A 22,303-nucleotide genomic window follows, 5' to 3' on the forward strand; every position below is an offset into this window, starting at 1 on the left:
ATCAACATATTCTTGTCTCAAGGTGCCACGCATTAGAACAATATGCAATAATTTACTTTTGAAATATTTGGCTTTATTCAGACAGACTCAGAGCTTTTGTCTACATCATGCTTTTAAACTGAAGAAATAATCAATAAAAACTATACAGTGTTTATAATGTAATGTAATCATATATATGATAATAATGCAAGTAACCATTTAATAGGATACACCCTTATTTCTCATTACTGTAGAATTGTTTACCATTGTATTGTACTCGGAAGGTTGACTCTCATGTCTGCAAGCAAAAATTTAACTTAAGTAAATATTGAACATCTTAAAGTGCATTTTTCCCAGTTAGAAAAATGTAGTCAGACCTTGTCTTTTATTTGTTATTGCCATCACATGATCACAGCATTCTTACTCATTCGCCCGTGTTGATGGGCTCGTACTGCATCCGATTTGAAGCTGAAATATGGCTTTGCATACATTTTTTTCTCATCTTTTTTTGTTACTTCGCGTCACTTGTTACTGGCGAGGAGGGAGGCTGTCTGTTCTTCCTGTGTGTGTAAAGCTGGCAGTTTTTCTCTCCACCCACCGAGACAATGATTGTGGATGACTGAAAAGAGGGCTCACTGTGTTCATTAATTCTGTTGTTAAATAAAGGCGCTTAGGTGCCGAGATCGATACACAGACTAAGACCTCGTTCTCCCTGTTTGAGACTATTAAACACAAGGCTTAACAATTCTGATTGGCGAACATGTCTGTCACTCGAATGCCGGTTTAAGGTAGCAAATAAAACTCAACCTCTTGCGGTTACGTAACTGCACTAATTAAAACTTTGATGTCGTTTAATTGTTCAGCCCTAGTATATATCGGCCTTAATCGCAAGCTCGAGCTCTTGAATGTAAAGAAAGGTGGTCGAATAGATACAAATATTGACAGTAACTATACCGAGTATACTTTAAGTATATGGTCGATACTACAGTGGTTAGATCGATATTCTATATAATCAAAAACTCTTTTGTTGTTGTTGTTTACAAACTCAGGATATTAGTCCATTGACACAGGAGGACTTTAAGGGCAGAAACCAAAGGATTTAAATCCAGGCCAATTCTAGAAAATAATTTAATTATTTAATTGATATTTTTACACTACCATTCTGTGTTTTTGTATAATAAAAAATGTGATTAAAATATATTTATTCAAATACCTTGAAAACTTGAAGTATTAGTATACACATTGGTATGACCAACACAGCCCTTGTAACTACATGGCATGTGTGATACCCAAATTTGTAATGTAAAGTATCCAAACAACAGAAGAATATGTGCTTATTACATTTTAACAGAAGTGTTGATGTATCCATGATACAACAGAAAATAACCAGATATTAACAGTATTAAGTAAACTAATAATAACTTTGTAACCCATTTTGAAATGAAAATAATAAGTCCTGATATATATCGTTATCAAAGCAGGCTGCGATAAACATGTAATTTAAAAAATTTTAAAAAATACACTATCGTTCAAAAGTTTGGGGTCACATTGAAATGTCCTTATTTTTGAAGGTAAAGCACTGTACTTTTCAATGAAGATAACTTTAAACTAGTCTTAACTTTAAAGAAATACACTCTATACATTGCAAATGTGGTAAATGACTATTCTAGCGGCAATTGTCTGGTTTTTGGTGCAATATCAACATATATAAAGGCCCATTTCCAGCAACTATCACTACAGTGTTCTAATGGTACAATGTGTTTGCTCATTGGCTCAGAAGGCTAATTGATGATTAGAAAACCCTTGTGCAATCATGTTCACACATCTGACAACAGTTTAGCTCGTTACAGAAGCTACTAAACTGACCTTCCTTTGAGCAGATTGAGTTTCTGGAGCATCACATTTGTGGGGTCAATTAAACGCTCAAAATGGCCAGAAAAAGAGAACTTTCATCTGAAACTCGACAGTCTGTTCTTGTTCTTAGAAATGAAGGCTATTCCACAAAATTGTTTGGGTGACCCCAAACTTTTGAACGGTAGTGTATATATATGTATATATGTATGTTTATATATTCTTAAAACTGATTTTTGACAAAAAGATATGTCTTATATTCGGGGAATTTTATTTTCAGAATAATATTATAAGTGATAATAATGCTTACAACAGTCCCAGTCAAAGGTCAATGAGTATGTTGCTTTAACCACAAAGACTTCACAGGTACTTGGACTTGATAAATGCCAGGTCCTCCTTAAACCTGTAAATCTAGTTCCTGTTGAGTTAGCACAGGCAGATAGCACGTTGCCTCTGTGACTGGAAATATTCATATGGCAGAAAGTCGAGGGACTTGTTTTCATGTCCTGTCTTTGATTTGACTGTCAGCTTTCAGTAACGTTAAAGATGTTTGCTCCATGCCAGTGGCTCGCGTCTCCAGCACTGGTTTTTTTAACAATAACAAGACTTGGAAATCCTTAATTGTTGATTGCGTAAGTGGACTGCCCAGTGAAGCTATCACATTCGGTCTTTTGGTAGCCAACTTTCACTGACTTGCCATGCCTTGTTAGAGAATAGCTTGATTACACATAAGAAACCCAGCAGTCACAACGAGTGCAGCCTTGTGAAGCAGGAAGCACCTTTAGAGGCTACACGGCGTCGCCCCATGCTTAAAGTGCCAGCTTGGTGATGGAGGACTCACCACCTCCTGCATCATCCTTTCCCTGCCGCTATTAATAGAACAAGCCAAGATCCTCCTAATGAAAGACTGGGGTTGTTGGTGAATTCCAATCAAGTTGGGGAGTTTATCATTAGGTAGGATTGTTCTTGGTGAGCCTATCAATGGCGTCAGTCTCTTAAACATTTCCAGTCAATGCGCTTGTGTTTGAACAGCACATTTGTCCACACCTGTTAAGTCAATACTGCAAAAGCAGAACCATAAAGTATTTACAGTACGTCAAGACGGCAGGACTTTGATGGGCAGACAACCAGCCTTGCCAAAAGTCCCAACATTTGAGGTTGTAAAATAAATAAAAAAAACACTAATATTTTCAGCGAAAATAATGCCTCAAAAGTGACACAAAATTGTTATAATGCGTTACGGCGAGATGTCAGCAAATCAGGGCTAAGCAGTCTGTCGTGGCTGATCAGTAAAATATGGCGATAACAAGTTTATTCATTTCAAATTTAAAAATGTTGTGTGCAAGGGCAAGGTCATGCGTGTCAAACGTTGAGATTTTCTTCATGGAAAGCGTCAGCAAAACATAGTGACAAACATGGTAGACAAGTCGGTGTCCCAGCTGCTCAGTTGATTCATTTTAATCTAACAATACAAACATTTGACATATAAGTTGAGGGTTTTGCATGTCAATTTATTAAATTAGATTTATGGAAGGTGTCCGCAAATCAAAGTGACAAAAATGGTAGACTGGTCTGTGTCCTGGCTGCAACATGTGTTTTTTTTATTCATTTTGTCTGTTACTGGCGCCTCCTATGCAGGTGTGTGCATCGTTTGACGAGACTTCAGCAAATCGTAGCAATCAAACTGGTAAACTTGTCTCTGTCCTGTCTGCTTGGTACAATATCCTCCTGAGAACCAGTGTCCTGTGCAGTGGACATTTGTCTTTGGTCTCTTAACCTTGGTCAGAATTACACATTTTGTTGCTATGCACAACAGAAATGTCCACTGCACAGGGCGCTGGCTATCAGGAAGATATGACCACGTCAACGATAAGCCCTCCTCTTCCAACGTAGCAGCAAGTCCTGGTCCCTTTTGCAAAGCTGTCACCCTTCAATCTCCAGGCTGCTCAGTACAAAATAGCAAAGTAAACATTGATAATAAGGGAACAACCTACTGTTATTAAAAGTTGTATAATCATGTTTGACCCTCCAACTGATTATGATAACTGGTTATGTTTCCACCAGCGTCAGTTAGGTAGTAAAAAAAGGTGTGGGCAGATTTTGATGAAACTTTTTAGGGAATGTCAGAAATGGGATGAAGATCAAATGGTTAGATTTTGGGGATTACATTTTTAGGGTGATCTGGTCCATTTCTACAACGTTACCTTACGTACTTCTCTGTGTGTCCATGCTTGCGGCCCCGCCTCCACCCAATGGGTTTTATATTGTGTATTAAATTTTTCCATAGAACAATAGCAAGATAGAAGTTAGGTGCAGATTTTGACGGAACTTTCAGGAAATGTCAGAACTGGATGACAGTCATGATTCTTCATTTTTCAAAACTGTTCTTTACTATTGGGAAGTAGGCTCTGGAGGAAGTCTGCACTCTCTGTTTTTAGTTTCTATTTACATTCCAAGTTTAAGATTTTGTCCAACGTCCTGAAAGGGATCGTGGCAGACCTTGGAGGATCCGCTGTAGTTCGACAAGTAGGTGTTCATTTGAAAATGGAAGTCTCTGGGAAAGAGGCCATGTGGACGTTCCCTTTTGGAAGACGTGTTTATTTGTAAAAATCCGGCTGCAGGGAAAAGGAGATGGTTGGTGGTATTGGTTCAGGTCGGTGGCGAGTGCAGTGCAGGGCAGTCTTTATGTGGCTCCGGCTTTGAAACAAACACAGACCCAATGGACCCATTCCTGCTCGAGGGCGCACAAACCCCAGGCCTTTCCGTAGTCCTCGGTTATTTTCCTGCCTCTGGCTATCAATGCAGGTGGGGTAGTGTATGTATGTGTGTGTATGTGTATATATATATATATATATATATATATATATATATATATATATATATATATATATATATATATATATATATATATATATATATATCAGTGGTTCTTAACCTTGTTGGAGGTACCGAACCCCACCAGTTTCATATGCGCATTCACCGAACCCTTCTTTAGTGAAAAATAAAATGTTTTTTTTATCAAATTCAAGACAAAATTCTATGTTTTTGGTAACACTTTAGTATGGGTAACATATTCTAAGTAACAAAGACTTAATTTAGAGTTTTTTGGACACTAGGGGAACATATTCTAAGTAACAAAGACTTAATTTAGAGTTATTTGGTTAGGGTTAGGGTTAGAGGGTTAGGGCAAGGGTTAGGGTTATGATAAGGCCATGCCGAATAAGGCATTAATAAGTACTTAATAATGACTAGTTAAGAGCCAATATGTTACTAATTTGCATGTTAATAAGCAACTAATTAATGGTGAATATGTTCTCCATACTAAAGTGTTACCATGTTTTATTATTACTAGTGCACAAAATGACCCGTTCATGAACATCACCTTGTTCAAAGAACAAAACCAACACAGTGCATAAACTCACAACAAATTAAACACCTGCAAATCAGCGTGACTTCTGCTGTTGCCGTATCCGTAATACGCCGATAGGGAGACATTTTTATTTACATGATGAGTCGGGTGTGTCTTGACCTCTGCCGAACCCCTAGGGTTCGATCGAACCCAGGTTGAGAACCACCGATATATATATATATATATATATATATATATATATATATATATATATATATATATATATATATATATATATATATATATATATACACAGTATATATATATATATATATATATATATACATTTAGTTCCAATATGTACTCATAAACCTGCCTCATTTCTGCTACGTTTGTGTACAATTAAACCTTATCCAGTGGTTTTAGTGTGAGTGACTGTGCCGGAAAACATCTATACAGCTGTTTTTGTACCCCAGAGGGATTTCAAAGCCTGACAAAATTAAGTGCGCCCTCCTCAGCAACTGTTGTTTGCTTCTCCTTCCACCTGTTACTCTCGCTGCAACAGATCAAGAGAAAATGCGATCAGATTGTAGGCAAACTGGATGGGTTTAATCCCTTAATCTGAGATTCTAATGGGCTCGTCTTTATCAGACTTTAATAAAGCTCTTTATAGCGGTAGCGGTCTGATTGGTGTAATCTGTGCAAGCTGTCAATCGCCTCTCTCTGGGAGATTTTCCCCCTGGAGGATCTTTGAGAAAGTGGTACAAAATTAGGTGTGTATGTGCTACTTATCCAAGGCAAGGGGGTGCCTCTAAAAAAACAAAATAGAACATGCACGGACGATGTTGTGTATGGACAGCCATGTTTAACAGATGGGGTTGCAGCAGATCTGCGACACATGACATCCACATGCTGCATGTAAACCCCCAAGCTGCTATTTGTCTGTTTTTGTCCACCCCCCTTCTCCTTTCCCCTTATCATCCTCGTCATCATCACTCCCTTTGTCCTCCTGAACTTGAGGCAAAATGGACATATTGTTACATTTAAAAGCTTGTTTGATTGGTCTGGTAGGCCTTTTTACTATCATAATCCAAAATAAACAAGCTGCGCATGTGGCTTCTGTTTTAAACCTGTCACAGGCTTAAAACTTTGTGTCGTTTTTGGTTTGAAAACCCCTAAAAGGGATGAGTCTCCCTTTTGATGTGATCAATCTTGTGTAGACTACTCAGTGGCCTAGTAGCAGTGTTCTTCAACCTTTTTTGAACCAAGGCACATTTTTTGCGTTGAAAAAATTCGGAGGCACTTCACCAGCAGAAATCATTAAAAAACGAAACTCAGTTGACAGTAAACAGTTGTTGTCGCAATTGTTGGATATGACTTTAAACCATAACCAACCATGCATCACTATAGCTCTTGTCTCAAAGTAGGTGTACTGTCACGACCTCTCACATCACGCCATGACTTATTTTGAGTTTTTTGGTATTTTCCCGTGTGTAGTGTTTTAGTTCTAGTCTTGCGCTCCTATTTTGGTGGCTTTTTCTCTTTTTTTGGTATTTTCCTCTAGCAGTTTCATGTCTTCCTTTGAGCAATATTTCCCGCATCTACTTTGTTTTAGCAATCAATAATATTTCAGTTGTTTTTATCCTTCTTTGTGGGGACATTGTTGATTGTCATGTTATGTTCGGATGTACATTGTGGACGCCGTCTTTGCTCCAAAGTAAGTCTTCGCTGTCGTCCAGCATTCTGTTTTTGTTTACTTTGTAGCCAGTTCAGTTTTAGTTTCGTTCTGCATAGCCTTCCCTAAGCTTCAATGCCTTTTCTTAGGGGCACTCACCTTTTGTTTATTTTTGGTTTAAGCATTATATACCTTTTGACCTGCACACTGCCTCCCGCTGTTACCGACATCTACAAAGCAATTAGCTACCGGCTGCCACCTACTGATATGGAAGAGTATTACACGGTTACTCTGTCGAGCTCTAGACAGCACCGAAACTCAACAACAACACATAATTTGCAGACTATAATTACTGGTTTGCAAAAAATATTTTTAACCCAAATAAGTGAAATTAGATCATCTCCCCTGTGATGAGGGGGCGACTTGTCCAGGGTATACGCCGCCTTCCGCCCGATTGTAGCTGAGATAGGCTCCAGCGCCCCCCGCGACCCCGAAGGGAATAAGCGGTAGAAAATGGATGGATGGATGGAGATCATCTCCCACGGCACACCAGACTATATCTCACGGCACACTAGTGTGCCGCGGCACAGTGGTTGAAAAACACGGGGTTAGAGTGTCCGCCCTGAGATCGGTAGGTTGTGAGTTCAAACCCCGGCCGAGTCATACCAAAGACTATAAAAATGGCACCCATTACCTCCCTGCTTGCCACTCAGCATCAAGGGTTGGAATTGGGAGTTGAATCACCAAAAAATGATTCCTGGGCGCGGCCACCGGTGCTGCCCACTGCTCCCTTCACCTCCCAGGGGGTGAACAAGGGGATGAGTCAAATGCAGAGGACACATTTCACCACACCTAGTGTGTGTGTGACAATCATTGGTACGTTAACTTAACTTTCCCTTCTGCCCCAAAGAACCGTATCGACCCGATTATCGGACAACAGCTCTTTTTCAAACACGATTTAAATGTGTTTTGAAGAAAAAGTGAAGACAAATTCAATGGTTTGAACAAAATGAATCCCTGTTTTAAATATAAGTGAAATAAATAACTGATGGATTGCAATAAGAAAAACATATTGTTTGTAAGTGAGCGGAAGGTTGGTTTACATGTATACATCTCTTGACTCTCCTTTTTTTTGAGGAAAAATATATTGTGAAAAAAGGAATAAAATAACTGGCAGATCCATACAAACGGGAAAATGTGGAAGATTAGCGGAATTATTTATGAATATCCTACTGGAATATAATGTTAAAAGACAAAATGCATCTCTTTCTTTCACCAATATCAATGAGATAACTGGTAGATTGCAATAAAATTTTGTTTTTCTTAGCTGACTCTTTTTTTTTTAACGACTTACAACCGTGCATCCCGACAGGTTAATACTCTGTGTACATGTGTGTGCGACAAGAACAAAAGCTCTGACTCATTTGGGGAGAAGACCTTGATTGGTTTGCGCTTAAAAATCTTCATATCCCAAACATACGCTGACTCAACTTTTACATTTTTTGTCTTGGGGGGGAATAGACATATCCGGGACAAGGCTTGGACCAACAAATCCCATATGCCATGAATTAACCTATGTAATATACAAAAAAATTAGGGCTGCAACCATTAAGCGGCATAATCAACAACGCTGATTATGCAAATTTCTCAACAAAGATTATTGTCGACTAATCGCTTAATGAAATTCTAATTGATAGACTGCTAGGAATGTTCATGTTTAGACGTTTGTTTCTTTCTGTAAGTAATTGCAGCTAAATAGCCCTAACAGTAGTGGATAAAAATACGTTTGCACTCAGTCAGTACGTGTCCATGCACTAAGTCAGTTTGATTTCTCGAATAGTTCGGCTCTAAATGGGCCTCCTACAGCCCATGGAAGCACCTTAATCTGATCGTGTTTGGTTTCTTAAAAGTCAGACTAACATCTGGATTATGCGATTGGAAACCAGGGGCCGTACTTATCAAGCTTCTTAGAGTGCCATTTTACACTTAAGTCCTGAGAATTTGCGAAATTTAGTCCTACTCTCAAACTTAAGAATAAAAGCTTTTTATCAACGTTCTTAAGTCTAAGAATCACTCCTACTCTCCACGATATTTAAGAGACCTTCAGAGGTGTCTTAAGTGGTTAGGAGTTGCCAGCAGGGGATGGCACTGAGGCGAGAGAGACGTGCGCGAACGTTCAGGGAACGGAACAATGTTTTTTTTTTTTTTATGACGTGCAGCAGATCAAACGGTATCGTTTAGACAGAGACGATATTATTTTGTCACAGATTTAATACTTTTCGATTCCTTGTTGATTTCTGCATGTGTCTGCAGTGGGCTAGTATATATAGAGCCACCCACACCAGTTTCAAATTAGTTGCCTAATTAATGAATTGGAAAGAAAATGTTATGACAGTAGCGTATGTGTGTGGCCGTGAGGTGAGTGACGTCAGTGAGTGTGTGGGCGATAGAAGAGAGGGAGCGGTAGCGTGAGTGCCGGCGGGGACTAGTTTGTTTTGTATTATTTTGTAGTTTATTGTCAAAATATACACTCCCATTGTCCACTTAAATATTTCCAAGATATTTCTTTATTCTTAGACAACGGATTCCCTTCCGTGATTGGTCATTTCTATGGACACAGAAATGACGTCACCTAAAATTCCGTTTACGGCACATAGTAATGTCGTAATTCAGCTCTGAGTGTGACACTTAAGATTCAGTCCTACACTTCGCTGAAAGTGTGAGTAAGACGCTTGATAACTAACTTTTAAGTGCAGCTTTCAGCGAATAATTTATTTACTCTTAAGTCAACTCTTAGCAGACTTCTTAGGAGTAATTCTAAGAAGCTTGATAAGTACGGCCCCAGATCTCTCGAGTGGGTTGTTTGCAGTCAGAGAGGACCTTTTGTGTCTCGCATGCGCCAATCTCAATGCTTGGGATGCAACCCAGAAGCAGATACCATTCAATAAAAACGTAGCAACAATTGTCATGAAGAGGATACTTTTTTATTTGCTTCACAAATTTTAAAAGAACAGAACATTTTGAAGTGCATCGATGTAAGGAAAAAAAAATACTATTTAATAAGGTAGCTAAGGAACGCCAGCATAATCATGACTACCGAATGAAATATGAATGAGATGAAAGATAGTAAAGCAGGTAAATTAAAGGCAAATAATAAAGCGTACACAAACCTCTTCACGCTGCATTTGCGCAATCCAAACTGATTAGCATTAACTCAGTATTCTGCACAACTGGCAAGATAGTCCAAAACATTGCAAACTTCATCTGGAACAGTATTGACCGTGGCACGAACGGTCTTTTTCTTTGGATTTAAAACTCCTTCCATCAATCGACAGAGCCTCATGAAAGAACTCCGAGACATTCAAAAGTTTGTTTCCATGAATCTTCATCCGAAAATTCCTTCGAAAAAACTCTTCCGCTGGTCTGTCTGTGCTTCGGACCTGTTTGGTAGTGGCGCAATCCAAGATAATTTCTTGACGCTGTCTATTTAACATCAACATAGCCATTAGAGACTTAATATTTAATATTACAGCGGACATCACTTAAAACAAGTTGTAGTAGGTCAACCAGAAAAGGGATTAATTTAACCGTGCTAAAATTAATTAAGCGCCACCCCCGGTGTACGGCAGGCACATGGCATATGATCAGTAGTGGAATTAGAGAAAGTGCATGGTGTACTTGGACTTCACACGTAGGTGTGAAAATACAAAAAATCGAACTAGTAGTGCATGGAGACGTAGTGAATGCCAGGTTTACAGGATATCGTTCCCTTTAAGTTTTGATTTATTTTTCACCATAATAATAAAGTAAAATCATTAGTTTCAGTTTCTCAGTAATTTGTTTCTTTTGTAACAATTGAATTTACTATAATAGGTTTAAAATAGCGGTTAATATCAAGTCGCGGACTCAACGTCAAACTCAAACATGTAGACTATTCGACTAATCGAAAAAATAATTACGGATTAGTCGACTATTAAAACAATCGATTGTTGCAGCCCCCCAAAACATTGCATTAATCATTAGACTTAGACTTCCTTTATTGTCATTCAAATTTGAACTTTGCAGTACGGATAAGAACGAAATTTCGTTGCATTAGCTCGTTGTAGTGCAGGAAAAAAGAGCAATAAGGTGCAGACATAAATAGATTTACTGTACAGATAAATATATTGCACGTTTACGGATGTATGTTATATTGTCTTTATATTCCAGCGAGTTGATCCGTTTTTGGGGGGAATTGAGGGGATTATTATGATGCGTTCTTATGGCCTGAGGGAAAAAGCTGTTACAGAACCTGGAGGTTCTGCTGAAGGAAAAAAATTACAGTATTAAAAAAAAGACAACATGATTACATGCATACATACATATGTTAGACGTGTGTATTCAAACACAATTTACATGTTGATCATAGGCCCTTTTACGCCACTAGTGGACACTGAGGATGCTTGAATGTACTTAAGTGTCACTTGTACCGCTTGATAGAGGCATAAAACCACAGGGTCATAATTCAAATTGTTGCTTGTCCAACCCAAGTAATTACAAGACCTTTGTCCTCTGACAAGCCACTTTTTTCTTATGGGCAACACGTCCAACCAAAATCCAGAATAATCACAAATCCAATCCCTTACCAAGAGGCTTTCGTTTGATTGGGAAATCAGGAAAAGCTGGGGCCAGTTGAGAGTTGAGTTCATCGCAGTACAAGGATGTGGAGGACTCTGTTGTCTTTCACTTCATCAGAGACAATTGAGTCATTCAGCCCCCATTGTGGGGTCGGACGGGTGCGGAGGGGCGCCAGCTCGGGGGAAGAGAATGAGGGGTGTAGGGCAGAAAAGGAGAGGGAGAAGCAATCTGGGTGGTTCTGGCTAGGTAGGGGGTTGTAGCGGCGGCAGTGGTGGAGAGTGTTTGTGTGTTTGAGGTCGGAGTGGGGGTTTGGGGGGGTGGGGGGGGCATGCAGGAAGAGAGACGGCGGAGACGGGAGAGTTATCCTGGAACTCCGGAGCAATTTGTCACATTGAAATGGCTCTTGAGTTACCCGGGGGGCCCCCCTCATAGCGGGAGAGTTTTCAGGTCGCAACGTGGGGGGGAGGACCGGGAGGGGCTTGGAGCAGCAGAGAGGGGGGGGGTCAGAGGTCGTGGCCTACTCAAGCCCAGGCGGTGCGTCCGTTAGCAGGGGAGGCAGGAGGAGGAAGGGTTGATGGAGAGAGGAAAGAGAGGCGGGGGTCAATGACAGGGGTGGTCGGAAAAGCCGGGGCTTGCCAGGGCTCCGTTTTCCTTGGCGTGCTTGTAAAACCTGCAGGAGGGATCAGTGAGCGAGGACATTTGCAATCGTAGAACTGAAGTGGAGCTACTTTGTTAAGACGTGCGCTACGTTACCTTCCCTCTGTCGCCACAGCCTGATGCACCAACAAATTGAAGAAGAGGAATCCTTGGTTGAAAACCGAGACACCTAACTAAATTATTAGGGCAGTTATTAGTAACATCGCATTTATGGCTAGGCATGTGTACTAATCTCACTAAAATCAAGGCTTTGCCATAGCACACATTAATAGTTATCCTTCAAAGAAGAAAACAATCAAGTATTATTAGAATACTTATTTACCACTGGCATTCCAACAATATACAACAATAATGCACAGTATACCAGTACTGGTATAGTACCGTGATACTAATGAATCATATTCGGTACTATACCGCCTCTAAAAAGTACCGGTCCCCTCGTCGTCATCGTCACGTCGTGTCATTGTTGGTTTTACTCAGCAGACGAGCATGTTTGGCAGCGCACTTTCACGGAGCACTTACAAGCAGACACAGTGTGTAGACAGAAAAGGGAGAATGGACGCATTTTGGCTTAAAAACTAATGATAAAAGTGAAGTTATAACACTGAAATGCCCACAGGAAGAGGTGCTTTAAGACATGGCTAGCTAGCTAGCGGCTAAAGTCCAGCCGCAGTCTGCAGTGTTTTAGCTACTTCTAAATCACTAATCCTCGCCTCCATGGCGACAAATAAAGTATGTTTCTTACAAGTATCATCCCTGCAGGACGATGAATGTGCTGCATGCTTCACTACACACCGTAGCTCACCGGTGTCAAAATGTAAACAAACGCTATGGGTGGATCTACACCTGACATCCACTGTAATGATACCAAGTACAGGAGCGTATCTAGTCGTTACTACTATGAATTAGGAGTCTTTGTTTACTTACTTACTACTAAGTACTAAGTACTATGGTGAGTTCAAGAACCGCAGAAGTTAGTAGGACAAAACGATGTTCACCAAATACTCATATTAAACATATTAAACAGTGGACTTTCTAACAATTGGGAAGGTTTGTGTCATGTTTGTCCTCAAACAAAAAACATACTAAAACAAAAACAATATTTCCCCCCGTCTTTTTCCATTTTCAATCCTTTTTAAAAAATGTTCCAGGGGGCCATTAGGGCGGCACTAAAGAGCCGCGGGTTGCTGACCCCCGGACTAATGGTTATAAGGAGACATTTTTAGGGATCTCTGTGTAAAAGAGGCTACAGCGCATATCAAACAGCTATGGCCGAGTTCTCTTCCTTCACTCAATTTGTTTTGATGCTGGTTTTTTACAACTTCCGTCTTCTCACTCGAGTTCTGTACGAAGGGGAAAGGTGGGTAAATAAGGTGCAACGTTGTGGGACCTCTGTGCAAAAGAGACAGTGTGTATACTCTATTTACCATTTACCATTATTGCACCATTTACCGTATTTTCCGGACTATAAGGCGCACTTAAAATCTTTTTTTTCCCCTCAAAACTCGACAGTGCGCCTTACAACCCGGTGCGCCCAATGTAAGGAATAAGTTTGGTTGAGCTTACCCACCTCGAAGCTATTTTATTTGGTACTTGGTGTAATAATAAGTGTGACCAGTAGATGGCAGTCAAACAGAGATACGTGTAGGCTGCACTATGATGGGTCTCAAGTAAACAACACCAACATTTAAAATGTTCCATTGAAAATATAGAACATTACACACAGCGCTCAAAAATCTATCAACATGTTTTAGTACGACTTTGGTAAGCCATGAAGCCGCACGGCTTGAAAGATTGTCGGCGCATTAAACATACGAGTATTATTATGGTGTGTGTATAAGGTAAGGCATATTATCTGGCGTTTTGTTTTGCAATATTATGCAAAAGCAACTTTTCTTACTTTCTGGTACCTGCTGATCTGTATTTGCATAAATCCTGAAAAGTTGTCAGCACCGACGCCGTAGTCGATAAGCTTCTTCTTTTTCTCTTCATTCGTCCTCCACTGTTGCCATTTCTAATATAAAGTAGTGCAAAGTTCTTACTTATATCTGTCAGTGAACTCGCCATGAAAGTGGTAAAACATACCGGTGTAGTGAGTTTACATTATTCACCCAAGGAACTTTAGTTATTAGTGTTCCGGTGGGACGGTTTTTCAATGGAACACATTTCCTGTGTGGTTGTTTCCGGATGACGAGATGCTGCTCCGTTATTGATTTAAGTAAAATCTGAATGTCTTTGAAACCGTTAGCTCCATCTTTTGACACTTTTTCCACTCCGTCCTTGCACGCTACACCGCTACAACAAAGATGACGGGGAGAAGACGGGGTGAGCCACGTAAATAAGACCGCCCACCAAACGGCGCATCCGGAAGCGACTCTCAGAAAGCGACTTGAAGATGATCTGTAAAACATAATCTATGCAAAATTCTGACCAAAGAACCACCATTACATGTTATGTAGACCACAAGAAAGTGTTTCACATTCAGAAAAAAATTATAATAATTTGACCCCTTTAATGCGCTCTATAATGCGGTGATAAAAATAGACCATTCATCAGCAGTGCGCCTTAAAATCCTGTGTGCCCTATGGTCTGGAAAATACGGTATACATTACAGCCACAGGAAAAAAATGTGCAAAAATGTCGGCATTTACGGGCATTGCTAAATGGGCTCTTTACCCCGCTGCGAGTCTCGGAGGTGTCACCTTCATGCTCCTTTAGAATGTCTGACCCCTCATTGGGCTGCAGCTGTGTCTGAATATTTGCGAGCATGTGTGCACATGCAGCGACAGGACATACCCGTGAATGCATTCGCAATTCCGCCGCATCGCCACTCGGCCTGCTAGCCACTCCGGCACCCATCTTGAGTTACCTCACAGATGACAGCAGCGTGGTCACACCCCTCCCACACTGTGACAATTAATACCTGGTGTGTAGCGAGGGTCCACAAAACTGTTAAATCCCCAACTTTTACAACCTTTTTCACCCCCAAACAAGTGTAAACAAAGCCAGTTTTGCAGCATTAAAAGCTGTCTTGGTGGTCATAAATGAATAGGGAGAAACACCAGGCACCAACAGTTTTGTTGTCGTCCACCCCCCCCCTCCACCCCTCCACCCCTCGCAGGGGTTGGAACTGTGGTCATGGAGTCAATAACTCCCTCCAGCGTCTACCACTGGCAGGCACCCCGTCGTGAACTCTTCGCTAATTACCACTGATTTAGACACAGTCCAAGGAAGGGTCGTGACACACTCTCTCTGACCAGCGCTGACTCAAACACACACACACACACACACACACACACACACACACACACACACACACACACACACACACACACACACACACACACACACACACACACACACACACACACACACACACACACACACACACACACACACACTCCGACGTGCATACAAACCAGCGGACACTGCTGCAGCACGGCAACACAAAGACTTTTAATCCAACGTACATTCCTGCCAATGTGTGATGGACTTGCTTAGCAGTATTGGAATTTGTGAACATGAACAAAGAACCTCATTTTAACAAAATTTCTGTGCGATACGGATCTTGACCTCCGGCTAACGATTCCATGTGGTTATCAGATGATGGGCATAAATTATCCCTCGGACAAAAAAAAACAGTGTGTAAAAACGGTTTTGTTCTGTCACACGCTAACAACCAATTTAGCAGGATACGGCACAACATTAAAATTAATTTCCCCCTACAGGCAATCAAAATCTAACATAAAAATGAAAAAATATATCAACAGTTTTAATCACTATTTTCTAGTAACTCCAAATGTTTAAAGTTAAAGTAAATAAATGATAAATGGGTTATACTTGTATAGCGCTTTTCTACCTTCAAGGTACTCAAAGCGCTTTGACACTATTTCCACATTCACCCATTCACACACTGATGGAGGGAGCTGCCATGCAAGGCGCTACCAGCACCCATCAGGAGCAAGGGTGAAGTGTCTTGCCCAAGGACACAACGGACGTGACTAGGATGGTAGGGATTGAACCCCAGTGACCAGCAACCCTCCGATTGCTGGCACAGCCACTCTACCAACTTCGCCACGCCGTCCCAAGTACCAATGATTGTCACACACACACACTAGGTGTGGTGAAATGTGTCCTCTGCATTTGACCCATCCCCTTGTTCACCCCCTGGGAGGTGAGGGGAGCAGTGAGCAGCAGCAGTGGTCGTGCTCGGGAATACTTTTTGGTGGTTTAATGATTTGGTGATTAATTCCTCAAACTGCTACAAAAAATTATTGTTTTTACTAGGGCTGCAACCAACAACTAATTTGATAATCGATTAATCTGTCGATTATTTATTTATTATTACTTCGATTAATCAATTAAACTACATTTCTATCCTTTCCAGTATTTTATTGGAAAAAAAACAGCATACTGCCACCATACTTATTTTGATTATTGTTTCTCAGCTGTTTGTAAATGTTGCAGTTTATAAATAAAGAAAATAACAAAAATAAATAAAAAGTAGCCTCTGCGCATGCGCATAGCATAGATCCAACGAATCGATGACTAAATTAATCGCCAACTATTTTTATAATCGATTTTAATCGATTTAATCGATTAGTTGTTGCAGCCCTAGTTTTTACATACTGCATGTGCTTGTTTATCTAAGCGCTCTCTTCTTTGGGGTGAACGGGTGAAAATATGTCAAAGCATTCACCCAACAATGTTTGGTCTGCTATTATTTTTCTGACAAATATGCCTATTACAGTCAAAAATGCCTAATACAGTCGTCTCTCGCCACATTAAATGTTAAAGTACCAATGATTGTCACACACACACACTTGGTGTGGCGAAATGATTCTCTGCATTTGACCCATCACCCTTGATCACCCCCTGGGAGGTGAGGGGAGCAGTGAGCAGCAGCTGTGGCCGCGCCCGGGAATCATTTTTGGTGATTTAACCCCCAATTCCAACCCTTGATGCTGAGTGCCAAGCAGGGAGGTAATGGGTCCCATTTTTAAAGTCTTTGGTATGACTCGGCCGGGGTTCGAACTCACAACCTACCGATCTCAGGGCAGACACTCTGACCACAAGGCCACATTTCGCTTCACGACATCATAGATTTTTAAAAGTTTTAAAAAAAAAGTATATTCTACAATTTTTGGCCTAAATGAAGCTTTTTTGAGTGTGAAAATGGCTTAATAAATACTACAATCATTGTTTCCCATTCGTCCCACTTGGGACGATTTCCTGCTGGCCCCACTATGGACTGGATTATCACTAGTATGTTGGATCCACTATGGGCTGGACTTTCGCTGATTTGTTGGATCCACTATGGACTGGACTTTCACAATATTATGTCAGACCCACTCAACATCCATTGCTTTCGGTCCTCTCCAAGGTTTCTCATAGTCATTCACATCGACGTCCCACTGGGGTGAGTTTTTCCTTGCCCTTATGTGGGCTCTGTACCAAGGATGTCGTTGTGGCTTGTGCAGCCCTTTGAGACACTTGTGATTTAGGGCTATATAAATAAACAGTGATTGATTGATTGATAATTTTTTTTTTTTTTAGTATTTGTGATACAGTAAGGTAACACTTAACCTTGCAGGTGATATACAGTATGTGCTGCCATATGCTGCAATCATGTCCCACAAGACATTGACTATGTTATTTGTTTTAAAAATGAAGCCTTTGAGGCTATGTAAATGGTAAATGGGTTATACTTGTATAGCGCTTTTCTACCTTCAAGGTACTCAAAGTGCTTTGACACTATTTCCACATTCACCCATTCACACACTGATGGTGGGCGCTGCCATGCAAGGCCCTAACCACGACCCATCAGGAGCAAGGGTGAAGTGTCTTGCTCAAGGACACAACGGACGTGACGAGGTGGGTAGAAGGTGGGGATTGAACCAGGAACCCTCAGGTTGCTGGCACGGCCACTCTACCAACCGCGCCACGCCGTCCCCACCAAGTCGGATAACACCTTAAACGAATAATTATTTAGCCAAAGCATCGTGTCAGCCACACTAAACTATCGTTGAAGGTAACCCTCCTTGGATAAAATATTAAACGGGTAAGTGCGCTGTGTATTTCTTGAATCTCCGGCTCTTAACTTTTTCAATGGACTCATTGATCGTTTACAAAGTGAGTTCGGAGAGGAAGTGAGGTCAGAAAGACCACGCCCCAAACAGAAAATCCTGAAAAATTGCGCGCATCCGCCTTTGTAGTCCGTGCCAACTACATAGTGGATGAGCTTCTTCTTTTACTCTATCTTCTTGTTATGTGACATTCATCCTCCGTTGTTGCCATTTCTAATATAAAGTAGCAGTTCTTACTTACATCTGTCAGTAAAATCGCCATGAAAGCACTAAAACATACCGGTGTAGTGAGTTTACTTTATTCACCCAAGGAACTTTAGTTATAAGAGCGTTCCGGTCGGACGGTTTTTCACGGGACACTTGTTGTTGTTTCCGGATGAGGAGATGCACACCGGTACAACAAAGATGACAGGGAAAAGATGCTGCCACAAGACCGCCCACAAAACGGCGCATCCTGAAGCGACTGTCAGAAAGCGGCTTGTAGATGATTGTAGAGGTTGCCCCCCAGTGGGTTCTTCGGACCACCAAGCACCGACCTGAGAGCCCGGTTCAGGGTTACAATACAGTTTTATTGTGGAAATGTCTGCAGGATGCTTTTCAGCAATTGTCCTTTGTCTCTCTAGCACAGTGGTACCCAACCTTTTTGTAGCTGCGGACCGGTCAACGCTTGAAAATTTGTCCCACGGACTGGCGGGGGGGGTTTATTTATTTATTTATTTTTTTTTGTTATAAAGAAATACAATCATGTGTGCTTACGGACTGTATCCGTGCAGACTGTATTGATCTATATTGATATATAATGTATATATTGTGTTTTTTATGTTGATTTAATTTTAAATTTTTTATTTTTTTTTAATTTCTTGTGCGGCCCGGTACAAATCGGTACCGGTCCGCGGCCCGGTGGTTGGGGACCACTGCTCTAGCAGACTCGCTCTCACTCCAGCTCCAACAACGTCTCTCCTCCCGGTTGCTGCTTATACAGAGCGACAGGTGATTAGATAACAAGGCCCAGGTGGGCCATCTACGCACCTCTCGCTGACTTCGAGGCCGGTCCTGGCACACCCCGTTTCGCTGCAGGCCACGCCCCCCTCCACAATGATATATAAAACATAATCTATACAACATTTTGACAAAAGAACCACCATTACATGTTATGTAGACCACAAGGAAGTGTTTTCAATTCAGAAAAAAATTCTAATAATATGACCCCTTTAATGTGCCTTATAATCCGGTGCGCCTTATATATGAAAAAAGATCAAAAATAGACCATTCATCGGCAGTGCGCCTTATAATCCGGAAAATACGGTACACTATGTGTACATATTTTCCATTATTTCAAGCAAAACGCATAGGGGGCGCAACAAATGTCATTCACAGTCATGCGGAAGAAAAATTGCGGTTCAAAAATATCTAGGTGGACATTGATAAGCAAAGCTTAAACCACAGTTTGTCATAAGGTCATCACCATGCAGGGGCTGGCTGACAGTCCTTGTCTTTATGTGGTTGCGATTTTTCGGCTGTCACCTGTGATAGCCAAAAAATCGCAACCACATAAAGACAAGGATATTTTTGTTGATTTCTCGTAAATGAAATCAAAGTTCTGCGGAAAAAAAAACGACAAGTTCAATGCGGCGTGTCATCACATTTGGAGGACTGCAGACCGTACACACTTTTTCACATGACCCTTGCTTCCTTCCGCTTATCAGTTGGAACGTGTGACACGGAGACACAGCTAGGAAGAGCGAAAGGCTTTGGTGGCGAAGGGGGGGGTAGGGGCCAATGTCTGATAATATGGGCCAAGTCAATCATTTACGGGAGCCGTCAGGAGGTCTAGTCTGGTTGAGACGCCACGCTCAAACCTCTTTATGGGTTACAATAAAATGCCTCTAACAGTCACATTTATGACATGAGGTCGCCTCCAAAGCCACAATCGTTACCACTTGTTCTGAAATCAGCGCACGTATCTAGTGGTGCAAAAGTACGCCATCATCACCGTTTTCTACGTCACTTTCGGTTCCTTTTGGGTACCATACGGCACTGCTTTTCAAATAGGGTTATTTTATCTGATTTGAATGTTGGCATTTAAACTGTGATGGTAGGTTTATTCTAGCAAAGACAGAATGTAAAAAAAAACAACATTAAAACAACTATATCAATGTATTCATTTGGTATGTTATGGTTGATTTGTTTCAGATATGCTCCTTTTCAGATATGCTGAATTGTGCAAATGTTCTTTAGGGGTAACTTGTTAAAGATGTTTAAAACTAATACATCATAACCATAATCAACTCATAACCATGCTCAACATGTTACACAAGGGACATCATGTGGTCATATTATAACACGTAGTAAGAAGCAGAGTTTATTTAATTCTACTGTACCCCTTCTCCATGTCCATTGCTGATATTTCACTCACACCATGACTTTTGCAAACTGTGTTCACTTCCTGTGTGAAAAGAAAGGAAGGTATCAATAAACATAACGTCATATAGCAGCTGAAAGATTGAGAATGACAATTTTAAAATAGGGATTGAAAATAATACAACAATGTAATACAAGTTAAACTGTACATATTTCTATAGAAAATAAACAAGTTTTGATAAATAAAAGTAAAGTAAAGAATAAATATATATACTGTATATACAGTATATTAGGGCTGCAACAACTAATCGATTAAAATCGATTATAAAAATAGTTGCCGATTAATTTAGTAATCGATTCGTTGGATCTACGCTATGCGCATGCGCAGAGGCTTTTTTTTATTTGTTATTTTTATTTATTTATTTATTTTATTTTTTATTTTTAATAAACCTTTATTTATAAACGGCAACATTTACAAACAGCTGAGAAACAATAATCAAAATAAGTATGGTGGCAGTATGCTGTTTTTTTTCAATAAAATACTGGATAGGATAGAAATATAGTTTGTCTCTTTTATCCGATTATTAATCGATTAATCGAAGTAATAATCAACAGATTAATTGATTATCAAATTAATCGTTAGTTGCAGCCCTAATATATATACACACACACACACACACACACACACACACACACACACACACACACACACACACACACACACACACACACACACACATACACGTACACACACAAACACACACACACATCGGAGTACAAATAAAACATTTTTTTTGTATTTGCATTTAATGACAGATCTTTATTCTAATACCTAAAGAGGACATTTTGACTTATAATTAACTGACGTTACAAACTTACTTAATAATCATATTTTGTTTACAACCCTTTATCTATGAATAAGTTAAGTATTTATTTATTTACAATTACACTTTTAAAATGTCCTCCACTCCCCAAAAATGTCAAACAGATGAGCATTGTTTTGGACAGTAACAAATCTGATATATTCTGGTTAGGGTGTTATGTAGTACGGAAAAAAAAAATTAAACATAAATCTGCTTATTTTTTGTGTAAAAACACATTTATAATTTTTTTAAATGCAACAAAAAATCTCTCAATTCAAAAACTAAAGACAATAATAGTTTCTACAAGGTTTGGCAAGGAAATTGAAACGCTGCAAACAAGTGTAACAGTTTGAACAGTCTGAATTACATTTATTTTAGTTAAGTTCCTTATTTGACAAAGTCCAACAGTAGTGCTTCCAGTCCAGCAGGACTATTTCAAATTATTTGTGTGTATCGTACCGAAAAATCAGATTATGAATGCATATACCGTTACCCCCCTAGTCCTATCCCCCCTTCATACACCATCCACCTTGTGTTTTTTGCACGTCCTACCACCCTCGTCGAGAAATGTTACCTTCCCCTTTTTTTGGTTCTTTTGCTTTCTGCATTGTTAACATGTTTTGTTTCCTTCTTTCCATTCTCTTTCCTTTCTGCCATTCAGTACCTACAGATGAAATGGCCCCTGCTAGATGTTCAACCAGGAAGTCTGCAGAGTAGACAAGCACTTAAAGATGCCAGGTCCCCATCACCGGCACACATCGTTGTAAGTAAAACTGCTTTTACCCACCCCCCCGAGCTCTTCACCAGAGTATCATTTTGTTTGCTTGGGAACACCGAGGCTTTGTGATGACTTGCATGTATTTGA

The 22,303-nt window shown here is 40.3% G+C and overlaps 1 protein-coding gene across 21 annotated transcripts in view; it reads left to right on the forward strand.

Annotated features, from left to right (window-relative positions):
• tcf7l2 (transcription factor 7 like 2) overlaps nt 1–22,303 on the forward strand; it is a 210,758-nt gene that overhangs the window by 48,883 nt on the left and 139,572 nt on the right. For all 21 annotated transcript variants that reach the window (XM_062055569.1, XM_062055571.1, XM_062055575.1 and 18 more), the window contains exon 4: nt 22,100–22,201. In XM_062055569.1, the coding sequence (XP_061911553.1) occupies nt 22,100–22,201 (102 nt within the window). The remainder of the gene's footprint in view (nt 1–22,099; nt 22,202–22,303) is intronic.

Source organism: Entelurus aequoreus, linkage group LG08, assembly GCF_033978785.1.
Source record: "Entelurus aequoreus isolate RoL-2023_Sb linkage group LG08, RoL_Eaeq_v1.1, whole genome shotgun sequence".
NCBI lineage: Eukaryota > Metazoa > Chordata > Actinopteri > Syngnathiformes > Syngnathidae > Entelurus > Entelurus aequoreus.